This window comes from Heterocephalus glaber, unplaced genomic scaffold (genome assembly GCF_053883595.1).
Source record: "Heterocephalus glaber isolate CG9 unplaced genomic scaffold, H.glaber_assembly_v1.0 deba00000594, whole genome shotgun sequence".
Taxonomy (NCBI): domain Eukaryota; kingdom Metazoa; phylum Chordata; class Mammalia; order Rodentia; family Bathyergidae; genus Heterocephalus; species Heterocephalus glaber.
In genome coordinates, this window is record NW_028258151.1 from 3,132,485 (window position 1) to 3,150,272 (window position 17,788).

Consider the following 17,788-nt stretch of genomic DNA (forward strand, 5'->3'; position numbering starts at 1 on the left):
AAAAAAAATCTGGGGTGTGGTGATGAAAGATAAAAGAAGTAAAGATATGTAAAAAAGCGAAAAGGAATGTCGTAATAATTTTAAAATTGAGAGTCGCTCTGAAAACACCAAGTCAGCCCATGCCCCGGCAGCAATCCATTGGATCCCCCCCCCCCCCCCCGCAGCTCCTTTGGCCTCTTCTCTGTACAGCCACCTGGTTCCACACTACAAAGACACAGAGGACTCCAGACCACCAGACCACTATACTGGAACTAATCAAGTTCTCAGCATTTAAAGAATTCCTGCCCAGAGGTAGGGGCTTCTGAGCCACCATCCCACTGCTCCTGGTCCAGAGGAAGGGGCTGCACAGCCACCATCCCTCCTGCCCCTCCCAGCCCAGGGGAAGGGGCTTATTGACTGCTGTCTGTCCCACCACTCCAGGCCCAGAGGTAGGGGCTTCTAAGCAGCCGTCCCACTGCTCCTGGTCCAGAAGAAGGGGCTTCTGGACCACCAACCATCCCGCTACTCCCAGCCCAGAAGAAGGGGCTTTTGGGCCACCATCCCTACTGCCACTTCCGTCCCCTGACCCACCTCTCCCAGATCATAGGAGGTGAGCTGCACAGGCGCCAACAGCACACCACTGCCCCCCAGTTGAAATGAGAAAACATGTAAATAAGTCTCAAAACCAGACTTCCAGATCACCTACAGCAACCCCAAAGGGAAATGAGATGGAACACTCTGATACTCAACCACCTGGACCCACTGAACTGGCAACAAAAGCGGGTCTGGAAAAAATGAAATCAGAAATAATTTCTCACATAACAGGAGAAATTGTGCTCCTGGTGCAAGACATGATTAAGAAATCTAGAGAGGAGCTTAGGAACATGATGGAATCCCACCATAGGAAACAAATGGAATCCATAAAACAGATGCAAATAGATTTCCAAGACGTGAAAAACTCCACTGAAAGTCTACACAGCAGAATGAGCCAATGTGAGGATAGAATTTCAGATATAGAAGATAAGATTGCAATTAGTGACCAGGAAAAGAAAAATTGCTTCAAAATTATAAGGGAACATGAGAAATCAATCCAGCAGCTGCTAGATGATGCCAAGAAGAATAACATAAGACTTATCAGAGTCAATGAAGAAACAGGAGAGAGTGCAGATGACATAAAAAAAAAAAAAACTCTTCACAGGAGTAATGGCAGAAAACTTCCCAAGCAGGGGAAAAGAGCTTGACATACAGATAAGTGAGGCATATAGGACTCCAAATAGCCTTGATCAAAAAAAATCTACACATAGGCATATAATTGTTAAGATTCCAGAAACTCAACAGAAGAACAAAGTTCTACAACCAGTTAGAGAAAAGAAACAAATCCCATACAAAGGAAAGCTCATCAGAATCACAGCAGACTTCTCAACACAAACCTTCAAGGCGAGAAGAGCTTGGAGTGACATATTCCAAGCCCTAAAAGAAAACAGCCCCCACGCCAGATTGATGTACCCTGCAAAACTACTTTCAAAATTGATGGAGAAATAAGATACTTTCATGACAAAGAGCACCTTAGGAACTTCGTGAATACCAAACCAGCACTCCAAAGGATTTTACACAAAATCCCAGGAACAGACATTGAGGATCACAGCCTCAGGAAGCAAAGCAAATGAACCTATCTGGCATGACAAGAAATTAAATGTAAATGGGGAGAACCCAACAAAAAGAAAAAGTCATGACAATGATAAGTCAATACATTTCAGTTATAACCATCAACATTAATGGTCTCAATTCACCAATCAAAAGAAATAGAGTGGCAGAATGGGTCAAGAAGCAAAATCCAACAATATGCTGCATACAAGAAACACACTTAATTCAAAAGGAAACTCATAGACTGAAAGTTAAAGGGAGGAAAACAATACTCCTTGCGACAGGAACCCAAAAAAAGCAGGAGTAGCTATCCTCTTTGTAGATCAAGTAGATTTCAAACCAACACTGACTAAGAGAGATGAAGAAGGACACTACATCCTTGTAAAGGGAAGAATCCAAGAGGAAGAGATGACAATCATAAATATCTATGCACCAAACACTAGTGCGCCCAACTATATAAAACAAATACTAATGGACATGAAAAGTCATATATGCACTAATACAATTGTAGTGGGGGACCTCAACACCACACTATCATAAGTAGATAAATCAACTAGACAAAAAATAAGTAATGAAATACTAGAACTCAACTGAACTCTTGAACAAATGAACTTAACAGATGTTTACAGAGTCTTCCACCCCACAAAATCACAATACACATTCTTCTCAGCTGCACATGGGTCATTCTCCAAAATAGACCACATACTCACACACAGAACATGTTTAAGGAAGTGCAAAGGAACTGAAGTTATCCCCTGTATATTATCAGACCATAGTGTGATGAAATTGGAGATCCATAGCAAAAGAAACTTGAAAAATTTCAAAAACACATGGAAATTGAACAACACACTTCTGAATAACCAATAGTCACAGGAAATAAAAGAAGAAATCAGACAGTTCCTTCAATTAAATGACAATGACAATACAATGTATCGGAATTTATGGGACACAATGAAAACAGTCTTACGGGGAAATTCATAGCAGTGAATACGCATATTAGGAAAACAGAATGAGCCCAATTAAACAACCTGATGCTGAACCTCAAGCTTCTAGAAAAAGAAGAGCAGGACAGCCCCAGAGCTCATACAAGGGAGGAAATTATAAAGATCAGAGGAGAAATCAATGCAATGGAGACTAAGAGAATGATACAAAAAATCAATGAAGCCAAGAGTTGGTTCTTCAAAAGAATCAACAAAATTGACAAACCGTTAGCCAATCTTATCAGAAAAAGGAAAGAAAAGCCCCAAATCCATGCAATTAGGAATGGAAAGGGTGAAATTACAACAGACCCAGCAGAAATCTAGAGGATCATCAATACCTACTTCCAGAACCTATACGCCAATAAGATGGACAACACAGAAGAAATGGACAGATTCCTAGATACATATGAATTACCAAAGTTGAATGAAGAGGACCTAAAAATTCTGAACAACCCAATATCAACCAAGGAAATTGAAAATGTAATTAAAAACTTATCAACTAAGAAAAGCCTGGGCTCTGATGGCTTCACTGCTGAATTCTACAAGACATTTAGAGAGGAACTACTGCCACTACTGTTTAAACTCTTCAATGAAATTGAAAGGGAAGCAATACTCCCAAGTTCATTCCTGGAAGCAAGCATCACCTTGATCCCCAAAGCAGAGAAAGACTCAACTGAGAAGGAGAACTATAGGCCAATCTCAGTAATGAACATAGATGCAAAAATCCTTAATAAGATACTGGCAAACAGAATGCAGAAGATCATCAAGAAGATCATACACCCTGATCAAGTGGGATTCATCCCAGGGATGCAGGGATGGTTCAATACATGCAAATCAATCAATATAATACACTATATCAATAGAGCCAAGGACAAAAACCGTATGATTATCTCCATAGATGTAGAAAAAGCATTTGACAAAATCCAACATGCATTTATGATAAAAACCCTACAGAAAATTGTAATAGATGATCTCTACCTCAAACTGAAAGAAGCCATCTATGAAAAACTAACAGCCAATATCATACTAAATGGTCAAAAACTGAAATCCTTCCCACTAAAATCAAGAACAAGACAAGGATGTCCACTATCACCACCTTTGTTCAATATAGTTTTGGAAACATTAGCCACTGCAATTAGACAAGAGAAAGAAATAAAAGGAATAAAGATAGGTAATGAAGAAGTCAAATTGTCATTATTTGCAGGTGACATGATACTCTATATAGAAGACCCCAAGAACTCCACCAAAAGTCTTCTAGACTTAACCAAATTCAGTCAAGTAGCTGGTTTCAAGGTCAACACACAAAAATCAATAGCTTTCCTCTACACCAATGACAGACACACTGAGAGAGAAATAGGGCAAATAATTCCTTTCACAATAGCATCCAAAAAACTGAAATACCTAGGAATCAACCTAATGAAAGAAATCAAAGACCTTTTCTCTGAAAACTATAGCACTCTGAAAAGAGAGATTGAAGAAAATATCAGAAAATGGAAAGATATCCCTTGCTCCTGGCTAGGAAGGATCAATATAGTAAAAATGGCCATACTTCCAAAACTGCTATATAGATTCAATGCAATTCCAATTGAGATCCCTGAAGCATACTTCACAGATTCTGAGAAAACAATCCAAAAATTCATTTGGAACAAGAAGAGACCCAGAATAGCAAAAGCAATTCTAGGTAACAGAGACATGGCAGGGGGTATCACAACCCCCAATTTGAAACTATATTACAAAGCTACTGTGATTAAAAACAGCATGGCACTGGCAAAGAAACAGACCTGAGCACCAGTGGAACGATTAGAAGATGCTGAAACATCTCCAGACACACTCAGCCGTCTCATCTTCGATAAAGGAGCCAAAGTCCCTCACTGGAGGAAAGATAGCCTCTTTAATAAATGGTGCTGGAAAATTTGGGTTTCAACTTGCCAAAGATTAAAACTAGATCTATATCTCTTGCCATCTAAACTAAAATCGAAATGGATTAAAGATCTAAATATTAAAATAGAAATGCCAAACTATTTGGAACAGAGGTTAGGTAGAACTCTTGAAGACATTGGTGTAGGAAAAGATTTTATGAACAAAACCTCAGCTGCCCATGAACTAGCACAAATAATTAAGTGGGATCTCTTTTTATTAAAAAGCTTTTGCACGGCAAGAGGAACCACCAGCACTGTGAAAAGACAACCCACAATATGGGAAAAAATCTTCACCTGCTCTTCCTCAGATAAAGGTCTACTATCTTGAATCTATAAAGAACTTAAAAAGATCAGACCTCCCAAATTTAAAGACCCAATCCGAAAATGGGCATCTGAAATGAACAGACATTTCTCAGGCAAGGAAGTAGATGCAGCAAATAAATACATGAAAAAATGTTCAACATCACTGGTCATTCGAGAGATGCAAATGAAAACAACGCTGAGATTCCACCTCACTCCAGAAAGAATGGCTGCTATCATGAAACCAACCAATAACAAATTCTGGCAGGGCTGTGGGGAAAGAGGTACCCTTCTCCACTGCTGGTGGCCGTGTAGACTGGTGCAAGCACTGTGGAAATCAGTATGGAGATACCTCAAAGAACTAGGACTGGAAGTCTCGTTTGACCCTGCTATTCCACTCTAGGGATCTTCCCCAAAGAATTAAAAGAATTATACCACAGTGATATATGTGTACCTATGTTCATAGCAGCACAGTTTGTGATAGCTAAAACTTGGAAACAGCCCAAATGCCCATCAACTGGAGACTGGATAAAGAAAATGTGTTTTTTTAATAAAATGGAGTACCTCTCAGCCATAAAAAATGAGAAATTGGAGGCATTTATAGCTAAATGAATGCACATTGAGGCAATACTCTTCAGTGAAGTAAATAGGACACACATGTATAAACACCAAATAGTTTCTCTGGTGTGAGAAACTGAAAGTGTAAATGGGGAGTAAAGTGTATGGTAGGTAATGTGACGTAGGAGGAAAAGGGGCAAAGGGGAAGGAAGTGGGAGGGGTAGGGGAAAGGAAAGAAGGGAATGGTATTAATATGAGAAAATGGAAAAATAGGAAGAAAATTTTTGTAAATAGGGAGGAATGGAGGGGTTGAAGGGAGGGCTGGGCAAGGGTGAAAGATAGGAACCAAGAGAGATTATGTAAAGGTGCAAATTTCCAATGAAGAATGTCATTATATTGTATACCTAAAATGTACCAATGATTAGAATGAATAATCGATAATGTAAAATAGGAAGAAACGTTCCAAAGGGGTAGGGGTAGTGGGAGGGGCAGGGGAATGGAAAGATGGGAAAGGAAAAATGCTGAGAAATGGAAAAAATGGAAATAAAGTCTTTGTAAATAGGGAAGGGTGTAGGGGGTAAAGGGAGGGCTAGGAATGGGGCAAAAATAAGAACCAAGATGCATCATGTAAAGGTACAATTCCCAATGAGAAATGTAACTGTTTTGTGTACCTAAAATGTACCAATAAAATAATTTTTAAAAAATAAAATAAAATAAAATTGAAAACTGCAGCTTCAGGACATCTGCCTTCTTTAATTTTTTTTCCTCTTCTCCCAAAACATAATAAACCCGGGCAATTCCCTTTCATCTACAAATCAGTTGACCATCAATTTCCTCTGTGAATAAACCATCATTTCCTCATCCACCAAATCAAGACAAATTTTACAGATTTCATTGCCAATACCACCAATATTCTCAGCTCCAAATTGTAGTGTGCCTCTCTTGAAAGCCTGTTCTCTTGCATGTATACTAAAATTTCTGCCTAATAAACCCTTCCCATGACTCTTGAACACAGAAACGCAAGCTAGAGGAAGAAGATATTGGTTGATATCTGTTTTTCCACAGTTAAAGAGAGGTTACTAAAACCTTATTAGCAAAGAGTGAACCCTTTCAAGGTTGTGTCTTTTACCACAAAAACAGTCTATAAGAGTTTAATACACCACCCAGGGGTATGATGCAGTTTTCAACTATATTATGAGATTCAACAACAGGATAGAGTTGGTTGAATCTTCTCCAACTCTATTTATCTTGGGGTAAATATTGCTCCATATTTCAGTATTATAAAGGATACTTAGAAAGAGTAAAATCTGGGCCTAGGTCTCTCTCTATCTCTACCTCTTTCTCTCTCTCCTCGTAACTGTCAAGTATCTGAGGTTTAAAGAGCCTCATTCAGAATCAAGTGCTACATTCTTGCTTATTAGGAGTAAGGAGACATAGAATATTTATGGATTTATGAGGAGTCCATAGAAAGCACTGCATTGAGAACTGATGAAACAAAGGAGATGGTTTTTAAGCAGAATGATAGAAAGGCCACTGAAGACAAAAATCAGAACTATTCATATCCATATTCCATCATTCTTCACCAAGTGGTGGCTGCTATTTAATTGGAACACGAGGCGAGACCATATATTTAATTCAGCTTCTGCTACACAGTTTCATAGCAGCCCACATTAACCAGAAGACACTGTTTTTATGGATGTGATAATATCTTGCTTCTCTAATTTCTGAAATATATCATTACCTTGAATTTTCAGTTTACAGATGAATACTGTTTGTGATAGGGGAAGCAGTACAGAACCATAATCAGAAATATTTCATCACGGTATCCTTCAAAAATCATTGCTTCCACACACAAGACAAGACTATTTTTCCATTTGTGACTAATAATTACATAATTTCTCATGGCTACATAGAGTCTAGTCACTCAGCAAGCAAATAGGCCTTTTAGCATCTAAAACGTGGCCAAATAATCCCTATACTTGAAGTAGCAAATACTAAATCACTAGATTCCATGCAGCACACAGCTTGGGTCTTTTCCTTTGTTATACAAGAGAATATAGTGAAGTGTCCTAGTAGAAATCACACGAGGTTGTAGAAGAGACAGGGCAGATGCGTGAGCCGCACTGCTGCAGTCTGTCAGCTGGCACAGGTGTTTTGTGAGAACAACACACCTGCAGGGTCAGAGTTGGACCTGACATCGAGCACTGCTCCCCGTGGTCCTTCTTTTGGTTGTCTAGGTGATGTTGCCTCAGGATATCCTCCTGTCCCCCTAAAAGCTAACCTCCTCTTTATTAGGACAATCCAGTCTGGTGATCCTTCAATTCAATTCCTAAAGTGTTATTACAATAAAAAGTAGGAGCAGGGGATTTAGCTCAATGGTTTCACCGCCTGCTGCACAAGTGCAAGGACTCTAGTTTGATCCCCAGTACCAAAAAAAAAAAAAGTAGGAAAAAAATGTATTCTCCATTGGCTAATTTTCATTGACTAACTTATGTATTATCAGTATTATAGTACGTCCAATTCCAAATGATACTACATATATATCACAATTATATATTATTATACAGAACAGTACACATTTATTATCTCACAGATTCCACTAGCCAGAAGTCTAGAGAGCTCAGATGAGTCTCTGCTTTGGAGTTCCATAAAGTTGAAATCAAAATATTGGCAGAACTGTGCACCTTTCTGGAGTATCTAAGGATGACACTGATGTAGCATTTTGTAGTTGCAGGACTAAGGTCTTCCAGCTTGCTATCTGCTTTTCAGACTATCTGCATCCCCTTGCTTGGGCCCTTTACCTTTGAAGACAGCAAAGGCAGCTGTGCATCTCACACTGCTTCACTCTGCTCTCAGCTCAGAAAGGCTCACCACTTTTAATGGCTCATAGAAATGAACTCAGCCTACTCACAAAGTCCAGAACGATTTCTCATTGCAGAGTCCAAACTACTAATCCCATGACACAGGTATGCCTTTTGACATGTAATTCACATGTAGAACACATGTAACACATGTATGTTTTGATATGAAATCACACAAAAGCCCCCTTTCCCAAGTAACAAAATATATGCACAGGTTCTAGGGGTTAGGGTTTAGGCATCTCTATGGGGCTATTCCTCTTCCTACCATATAGCAATCGACAAACTATAACCCACTGAACCAATCTGGCCTGCCACCTATTTTTGCAAAGAAAGTTTTATTGAGATGGATCCTCTCTATCTGCTTATAAATTGTCCATGGCTTCTTTCACATCATAAGAGCATAGTTAGTAGGCAGGAATCATAAGGCTCTGATATCTACAATATTTACTATCTCATGCTTTACTGAAAATAAATTTATCAACCTCTGCTTCCATAATAGCATAGTTATTCTAAAATCTTTTTGGAGACTATTGATTATGTATTATTAATAAATACAAACCACATTGGAAATGTGAGGAAGATGTTGACTCAAGTTAAGAAAGTTAGGATGTGAAACAATGTAGCTAGAGAACAGTTCCTATCTCCATTTCAGTTGATGGCAGTGCTGTCATTCTCCTTGTATAGTTAGCATTTCCAGACTCCTACAAAAATCACCAAGGAGCTTTATGTAAGCAAAACATCAGCAATCTCTTCCAAATGAGCAAAAGCTAAGGTGAAAAAGTAATTTGAAAAGTAAAATGATACAAATGCCTCTTTGTGAAAATTATGGATGCATACACTGGATGTTTCAAAGCATTGCCAAATCATTTTTAATTCTTTAGGTTATTAGCCTTTGATATTCATGGAAACAGCCACTGATGCGTGTTTGGCTTTCTTTGTGTTGTTTTTAATGCTTACCTAAAGGTGAGAACCATCCTATTCTTCCACTGTCCTTTCTACTACGATTTAAAAAAGTCTTGACTCGTGGTTAACTTAGTTCATATGCGTAACAAATTTCATTTGTTAGCCTGATCTTGTCAGTATGTAAGCAACAATGACAAAAAACAAAACAAAACTCAAAAGCCCAAATTCTCGTGATATTTTGCATATGACAAATTTTAGAAATAAAAATATATCTGACTTTTGTTCTTAACTCTGAAAGAAAGCAGTAATGGCCTACTTAGGCCATTAGAGCTGCTACCAAAGAGAGGAAACTTTTTTTTTTTTTTTTTTTTGGTACCGGGGATCGAACTCAGGACCTTGCACTTATGAGGCAGGCTCCAGAACCACTGCACTAAATCCCCGGTCCAAGAGGACACATTTTAAAGCATAAGGTTATACCATAGGCCAGTGTGGCCCACGCCATTTTCCCATTCAACATGGAGCTATATAAAGACTTTTTGTTTGGAAAAAGAATACATTTTCAAGTGTGCAATGTTGATAAAGCATGAGATGGCTAAAATGCATTTATCTTATATTCTTCTAGCTCATCTTTAAATGTGAGGATGTTATTATCCACTTGGAAAAGGCTCAGGGACCCAGGCCTGCTAGACCCACGGTATCTCACAGTGGGGATGTGTGGGCACATACCAGTTACTCCATTGGACTTATTTAGGTCTCAGTAATTATTTTCAGTGAAATTACAAACTTTCCTTATGTATTATAGAATCTACCGATTTGATAACTATAAATGTCACAGTGAAAATTAATGATGACATGCAATCAAACATGAAAGACAAAACTTTTTGCTTGAGAAAAATAAATGTTCTATCTCTTAAAAGCAAACTACTGCTTTAGTAACTAAGCACTAAGCATCAGAAACCCAGACCCATAGGTCATGATACTGAAGTCATAAGACTGAGAAACTGAGTAAGAACAGTGTCTAAGTCATTCATGACTTCAGAGCCGGTTAAAACTGCAATTGGTTTTGCTAAATACAATTTGAAATTGCAAGGTTTCATATTCTATTTCCTATTTCTACCAGTTCCCAAGGGCCTTATTATATTGAATATATTGTAAGTGCTATTTGTTAAAATGCTTTTTAAAAAAACACATTTCATTTGTAAAATGTTAGTAAGTTTTTCCCAAGACTCATTCTAACTTTTATTCTCATTTTTTTTCATATGACATTCAAGCCAGATGTAATTTGCAAGTTGTTATTCTTTCCTGAGCTCAGAAAAGTGCAGAAGATACTTCTAATATAAGAAAATAGGTGAAGTAGACATACTTGTTATTAGAGACAAGTTGTAGCTAAAATAGTTTAATTTCAAAGGCAATAACAATGGATATGGGGAAGTTTTATTCTGTTTTAATTGATTTCAACTTCCACATTTAACATATATCTTGTCTTCAAATTTTAACTAAGATTGGTACATTTCACTATAGGCCTTTTTTGTTAAGTCTTTGAAGAAGACTATACCAGTATATAGAAAATATCTTTATGTGACTGCTAATAAATATTAGGGTACCCAATCAGTCACAGGTTTCTTCCTTCAGTGAACGCTGCAGTATTTCACATACTCTAATTTGGGTGATACCATAAATATAAATGTAATAAGCACTAGAAATTCAAAATAATAAAGCCGGGAAGACTGTCTATATTGTATGAACAGTGTCACAGACACCTCAAGTAGCAGAATCCCAGAGAGGTCCGGAGATGTTCCGTGGGAGCGCCCTCTAGGGACAGTCACAGGCTGGCATTCTGCATGAGGCTGAGTGGGAGGAAAAGGGCTTTGCTGTTTTCTTCCTCTCTAGCACAAACTTTTCTTCTCCCTCTTCATCACATTTGTGTAATATATTTTTCTACATTTTCTTAAATCTGAGCCTGCCAAAGTGGAGAGAGCTTTCTTTGGGTAATCTGTTCAATTCACTTACTAAAAATATCAAGAGGCACAGAATGCATTCACAGCTATGTGTGGTCACTGCCCCCTCACTCTTGTCATTCAGATTCAGTATCTAGCTTAATAAAATCACGGACTGTGTCCTGTTTCCCATTGGCAGAAAATTATACTTCGTACATGCTTTATCTCTTCTGTAAATTGGATGATAAAATACATTCTCAAAAGAGAAAAGTTGACTCAAAGATTAAATATGTTCATTTCAAATAGTTTTATTCAATTGAAATAGTGCGACTGTATCATCAATATGATTTTTTAGGGTTACTCTTTTTCAACTTCTCAAATATTTTTCCTCTAATGAACATGAGCTTTAAATTCCAAATAATGTTTTGATCTTAATTTAGGAAAGTCTTAAGCAAATTTATCTATAGAAGTGAGTTTTTTTGCATAAGAAACAAGGTGCACATTCTGGCACCCTCTTACTTTTTTAGTAATCCTATTATTTTGCATCAGGGAGCTAAAACTCTTGTTACTTTACTCAATTCCTGTTTCTTGTGTGAAATCATAATATCAAACAAAAAGCTAAGTATTTTCATGGACAATTTTGAGCATACAAATGAATGAATGAATATTCAATGTTCAAATGTTAAATATATCTCCCAGTTTTCAGTAGAGTGATGAAATTAGATGCACTAAGGTATATCTAACTAGATATTGAAGAAATAAAACAAATTCTTGAGGTTAGCTTGTACCAGCAAAGGTATACTTCTTTTGGAAAAAGTAAGAAAGTACTTCATATTTTAAATATTAATTGTGATGTTTGAAAGTTATTACAAAACGATTCACAGATTTTATTAAATTGTCTAGGAATCCTGAGGCACCTTAGGAAAAAGTGGTTCACAGGGAAGACAATTATCATTTTCCATAAACCAAGGCTGATTTCTTTGGGAAATCAGAAATTATACAATAGCAGAAAATATAAAAGACATGTAGTCCAAAGCATGTGACTATAAATTCTGTGATGTCTTTCCCTAACCAGATGAACTTGGGAAAATGACATGATCAATTTTGGTTTCTATTTTTTAAATATAAAGGACAACTTTATAGAAACTTTGCCAGGAATAATTTACAGAAAGTATAAAAGCATTATAAGAAAGGACCTGACAACAATCACCTTCCTGAATCCTACCCATCTCTTATGTAAGTATTTAAATTGAATGTATATATAATAAGATAATTTAAATTTCTGTATAGGATTGAGTAAGATCCAAAGCATTGTGGTTGCAATGGGATAGATTTAAAGAACTGGTCTTGGCCACTCTGGGATGGAAGATGGAAATTTTTTAGTATATGTGCTGCCAAAGTGAGCATGGAAGATGGAAATTGAGATCACCGGGGAACCCACTTAGCTATACCCTGGACACAGCCCTGACCCTGGACTTAGTACTTGTGCATGCTGCCTCTTATGGCTGTGTCTAGATGTCCTCCCAAAGCCTCCTGTACTCATAGCTGGGGGTTCTGGATCATGGGTGTATGACACTAGGATTAAATGTATGTGATAACTAAATCAATCCACCAATTTGGGCTAGCGGTGTTCTGGATGTGGATAACGGGAAGGCCCTCCTTGAATGTGGGTGGCACTGCCCACTAGGCTTGTAGCCTAGATGGAAAAAAAGGGAAAGGAAGGCTTGCCAGTCTTTTGCCTACCTTATCATGCACTGTTTCTCCTCTGCAATGCCTGTCTGACATGCCACCCTGCCTTGGAGCCAGCTTGCTATGGACTGAAACTTTTACAAACTGTAAACTAAATTAACCTTTCCTCCTTTAACTTTGGATGTTGCGTATTTTGTCTCAGCAGTGAGAAAGTAACCAACACATTTCCCCATTCCTCCCTACTTCTCTGGAGCAAAGCAGTCCCCTGTGTGCTATGTTTATTACTTTACTGATGCATACCTCTCAAATCCACGTATTTATATGCCACATTTTCCTACCACATAATAAGATAGGCTGTGATCTGTATTCCTATTCCCAGAACCTAGCATGGAGCTTGGAAAGGAGGTATACATGGATAAATAAACAGTTTATCATCTTGGACACATGGAAGAGAGATCTGTCATGAAGGAAGGCAGAGAATAAGACTGCACTCGGTTTCTGGATAATATGTGTGCTCATAACAAATTAGTTCATTTGCAACTAGGAAAATCTAGAAAATATGTGCTAGTCTTATAGCTCAAAAGGATGACTGATAATCTTCCTAAAGGGAAATTTTATAAGCAACTTGACGCCAAGTGAACAGTACTTACATTCGCCAAATGAGCTAGCTCTATCTCCAGAAATGAATCCGTTGTCTTGGGTTCAGGCCTGATTGTGACCACGATGATTTTGGAATTAACAACAGTATAATTTCTGGAATAGAATAATCATGATTAAAAGGAGAAAAAAGTCATAAAAAACTATGATTCATACTGCTCAAAAGCTGTTGAGATGACACTGAATAAATATATCCTAAGTGAAAACATAGATACGACTTTATCCATGAAAAGGCATAGTCAGATTACTGTTATAAACAGATAATATCTGGAACTGGAAAACGTTGAGAGGAAAAAGGATTTTACCATTTTAGATGTGGGGGGAAAAAGAAATGGCACTGACAAGCTTCTGATGACTTAAATCTGATTCTCCTAAAAGAGTGACAAATTGTGAATTTGAACTTTCAGGAAGTCTTTGAATAAGAATAATAAGTATAATTCTTTTATCTCAAGGAGAACCCAACAGCTTTATTCTTCAGGAGAACAAATACTCTTCTTGCAAACTGCTGTTTTAGCACTTTTGGACTATCTCAAATTGCATTAAGATGAAAACTGGAATGTGGAATAATGTGCTTAAATACAAGTAAGTATTGTTGCTAATCTTCACTCATCATTCATTTCAGTCCTAGAGTACAGGACCCAGCTTTATTTCATTATACTCAATTGAAAAAAAATAAATTATCCTTTGAAATATCTTACCAAGTGCCTTTTATGTAGAGCATTTAAGTGATTTTATATGTAATCATCTTTAGAATCTATAAAAATGATCTATAAATATAAGTAAAAAACTGAACCAAATTTTCAACCAAAATATAGAAAATGCTGCAGATAAGCTAATATTTAGGTAGTTAAGAATTTGATTAAAGTTTTACACATTTGAAGAAATAAGTATATTTATCTCTCTTTATTGATTTGAAATAAGTTCTTTGCTCTTCCAGAGAACAGATACCATTTTGTGGAATTCATATCAGATTCCAAAGACAAAGTCATTTACATTTTACTCTTTTTGTTTTCTAAGGCATTATTTACAGATGAATAAGTTCACCAATTCTAAGTATCCACCTTAAAGTCAGAGCTTTGGTAATTCTATAGGAGCACCCAGGACCACTGCACCAAAACACACAAAGGGTCCCTCCGGAAACAGCTTCCTGAAGCTCACAGGCACCATCCCCCCTCTCCTATGGTCTCAAACAATCAGGACATGCAGGACTAACATTCTGCCTTTTCCAAGATGTTGTTTAAATAGAATCATACAGTGTAGTGTTTTTATGTTTTACTTAATTCACTTAACATCATATTTTTCATACAGTTTGGTTATTTTGTACACCCCAGTAACACTTCATGTTATGAATATAACACAATTTGTTTATCTATTCACCAATTAAATAAGCAAACAGTGGTTGATTACTTCTGGCTTTTAGCTTTTACGAGTATTCACCTGTGACCTGTATGAATAACTGGCATATACACTTTCTGTGGGACCACATACTTTCATGTCCTGGAAAAACACCTGGGAGTAGAATTTCTGGGTCCTGTGGTAAAAGCATCTTTTGAGTTACGAGTTACACTGAAGTCCTCTAGTTCTCATATGGTGGGACAAAGTTGATCCTCTCATTCTTTATGGTAATATTTTCTCTGATGGGATTGTATTTGGCATAAGATTTCACCAGAAAACAATGCTGAGTGGGGCACAGCAGGGAGTTACCATATTTAGTAGCAGAGGAGCCAGGCACATACTTGAAGTAGCTTATCATTTTTTAATCTATTTCTCATGTATTTAGTAAAGTCAAATAAGTTCGTACACACTCAGGCAGCTATCTGGCTTCACAGTCAATAGTGAAAACTAGTGAGGTATTGATGTATTTTGTTTTCCGTGTGTGGAGAGTGGTTGTGAACAGATAGCTGGTTAACTATCATTACATTGAGTCAATTGAAGGTAAGCTACAATGAGAAGGATAGAAAACACAGCTCTTAGTGTCAAATTATCTTTCCCTGTGAGGAAGAGGGATCAGGAGATCAGATGGGAATGAGGGGAATTAACAAAGCTGGAAGGGGGCCCTGGTGATTGATCACAACACCACAGCTGTCAGGTCTCCTGGAGAACACAAGGTGTCCACGGCTTGGAACTCAAAGGAATGTGTCTGTGATGCCACCAGGAAAATCACTCCTGTTTCTCCCAGAGAAAAATTGATCCTGAATGCATGGATTCAAGTTCCCTTTTCATGTTAGCCTGAATGTTTTAATTCTGGTCTGCATACTAGAAACTAAGATATTGATGCTTCACTCAAATTCCATCTGCCACTTTACTCTGGTTTTGCTAATAAGCCCTCCTTCCTGAGATAAAGAAAAGCCAGTAACTGCAAATTTTAATTAATGTTAGGTCATTTTTGTAATAAAAATATACGTTTTGCTTTTCAAGTTACAGAACTGAATAAATTTCTGGAGACATAGAAGTGTGTTTTCTATATAGGAGTTTGCAATTTTGTTGAGATAGTTATGAGCTTTTCTGTGTGTTGGGCACATGGAGATCTGGGCACTAGGTGACTGGAGAGTGGACAGAAGAGCAGATAAAGTAAGGATGCCCTGTAGAGTATGCTACTCTGTGTCAGCTCATAGTTTTTCAGGTGGCCCAACGAGGACCCTAGATGCCGGCATCTAGGTTATGCCCTTTGCAAAGTGTGTGTTACAACATACTGAGAACTTTTCTGGGAGAGTATGTGTGTCAGCTCATTGTGGTTCTCTCATTTACACAGGTGTCTCTTGTTCCATGACACTATATCATAAAATTAATTCCGTCTGGCTCCCATCAGTTCTCTACATGTCCTTCCACATGACAGCAGCCCTTAGGCAAGCCAGGGACACTTCCTACCACTTACACAACCTCATTTATGGTATTCTTGGTATATTTTAGTGCTCAAAATATGTATGGCTGCCTTATTGAACAAACACATTTTAAGCAAAATATCAAACCTTTGCTAAGTTTTTTTAAAATGAAATGTCAATATATGGTATTTAAACGCTCAATGGAGGAAAAATAAGCAAATTTAGCTTATGCTATGGCTCTGTTTTTTAAAATGTATACTGTTCAACTTTATCTTTAATTTATTCCATCAATTTAATACAATTTGCATAAGGGAATAGATGGCTCATAGTAAGCCACATCAGGCTTTATGAGGTACCAACATGTGCAGGCTGGGTGCACATTTGTATTCACTGCTAGGAAAGCAGATCTTACAGCCAAATGGATTTCATGACTAAAGTAACAAAGTTCTGCCCTGTCCTTGAGGTTCATTCTAGCTGATTTCTAAAACATTAGAAAATGTACAGCTATTCCTTCAAAGGAAACTCAACTTATTGTTCACAGTTTTTGCAGCAGATTAAGATGCTTAGGACACAAGAATTATATCTTAAGGAGAGGAGAAAAATTCAATGCAGCTGTATGGAAGAGACTCACTTTAGATCTAAGGACATGCATAGGCTAAAAGCGAAAGGAGGAAAAACATACTCTACATAGGTTGTAATCAAAAGAGAATAGGGTTAGTTACACTTGTATCGGACAAAATAGACCTTAAGTCAAAAACTACCATGAGACAAAGAACATTATGTAATAATAAAAGTGTGAATTCACTAAGAAGATAACAATTATAGATGTATGTGCTCCTAAGAGCAGAACACCCAAATATAGGAGGCAGACATTGACAGAACTGAAGGAAGAAATAGACAGTAACATGATAATTACAGGACATGTCAGTGGCCCATCTTAACAACAGATAGATTAAATAAACAGAAGATTGAAAGGGAAGCAGAGGACATGAGGAAACTTACTGATCACTGAGGCCTAACACACACACACAGAGCACTCCATACAACACAGCTTACACATTCTTCTCAAGTGCACATCTAACATTTCCCTGGAAAGGTCACCTTTTAGTCCACAAAAATAAGTGTCATAAATTGAAGAAGATTCAAACCACACCAAGTGTTTTTCCCAACTATACTAGACTGAATTAGAAACCAAAGAAAAATGGGAACATTTACAATTATATGAAAATTAATACATCTTGAACAACCAATGCATCAAGCAAGAAGTCACAAGAGATATTAGAAAATATTTTGAGACAAATCAAATGAAACACAGCACACAAAAACTTATAGGGTGCATCAAACACATTCCTAAGAGTAAAGTCTAGAGTGGTAAACATCTATCTTATAAAAGAAGAAATACCTTAAATGAAAAAAATCTAACCTTACACCTCAAAGAACTATAAGAGGAAGAATAAACTAAACCCAAAGTTATGAGAAGGAAGAAAATAATAAAGATTAGGGCAGGAAAAAAAAATAAGATAGACAATAGTAAAAATA

At 37.3% G+C, this 17,788-nt stretch overlaps 1 protein-coding gene across 5 annotated transcripts in view; it reads right to left on the reverse strand.

Annotated features, from left to right (window-relative positions):
- Positions 1 to 17,788, reverse strand: part of Adgrb3 (adhesion G protein-coupled receptor B3) — a 697,560-nt gene that overhangs the window by 285,466 nt on the left and 394,306 nt on the right. For all 5 annotated transcript variants that reach the window (XM_013072656.3, XM_004846114.4, XM_087204896.1 and 2 more), the window contains one exon: positions 13,421 to 13,523. In XM_013072656.3, coding sequence (XP_012928110.1) covers positions 13,421 to 13,523 — 103 coding nt within the window. The remainder of the gene's footprint in view (positions 1 to 13,420; positions 13,524 to 17,788) is intronic.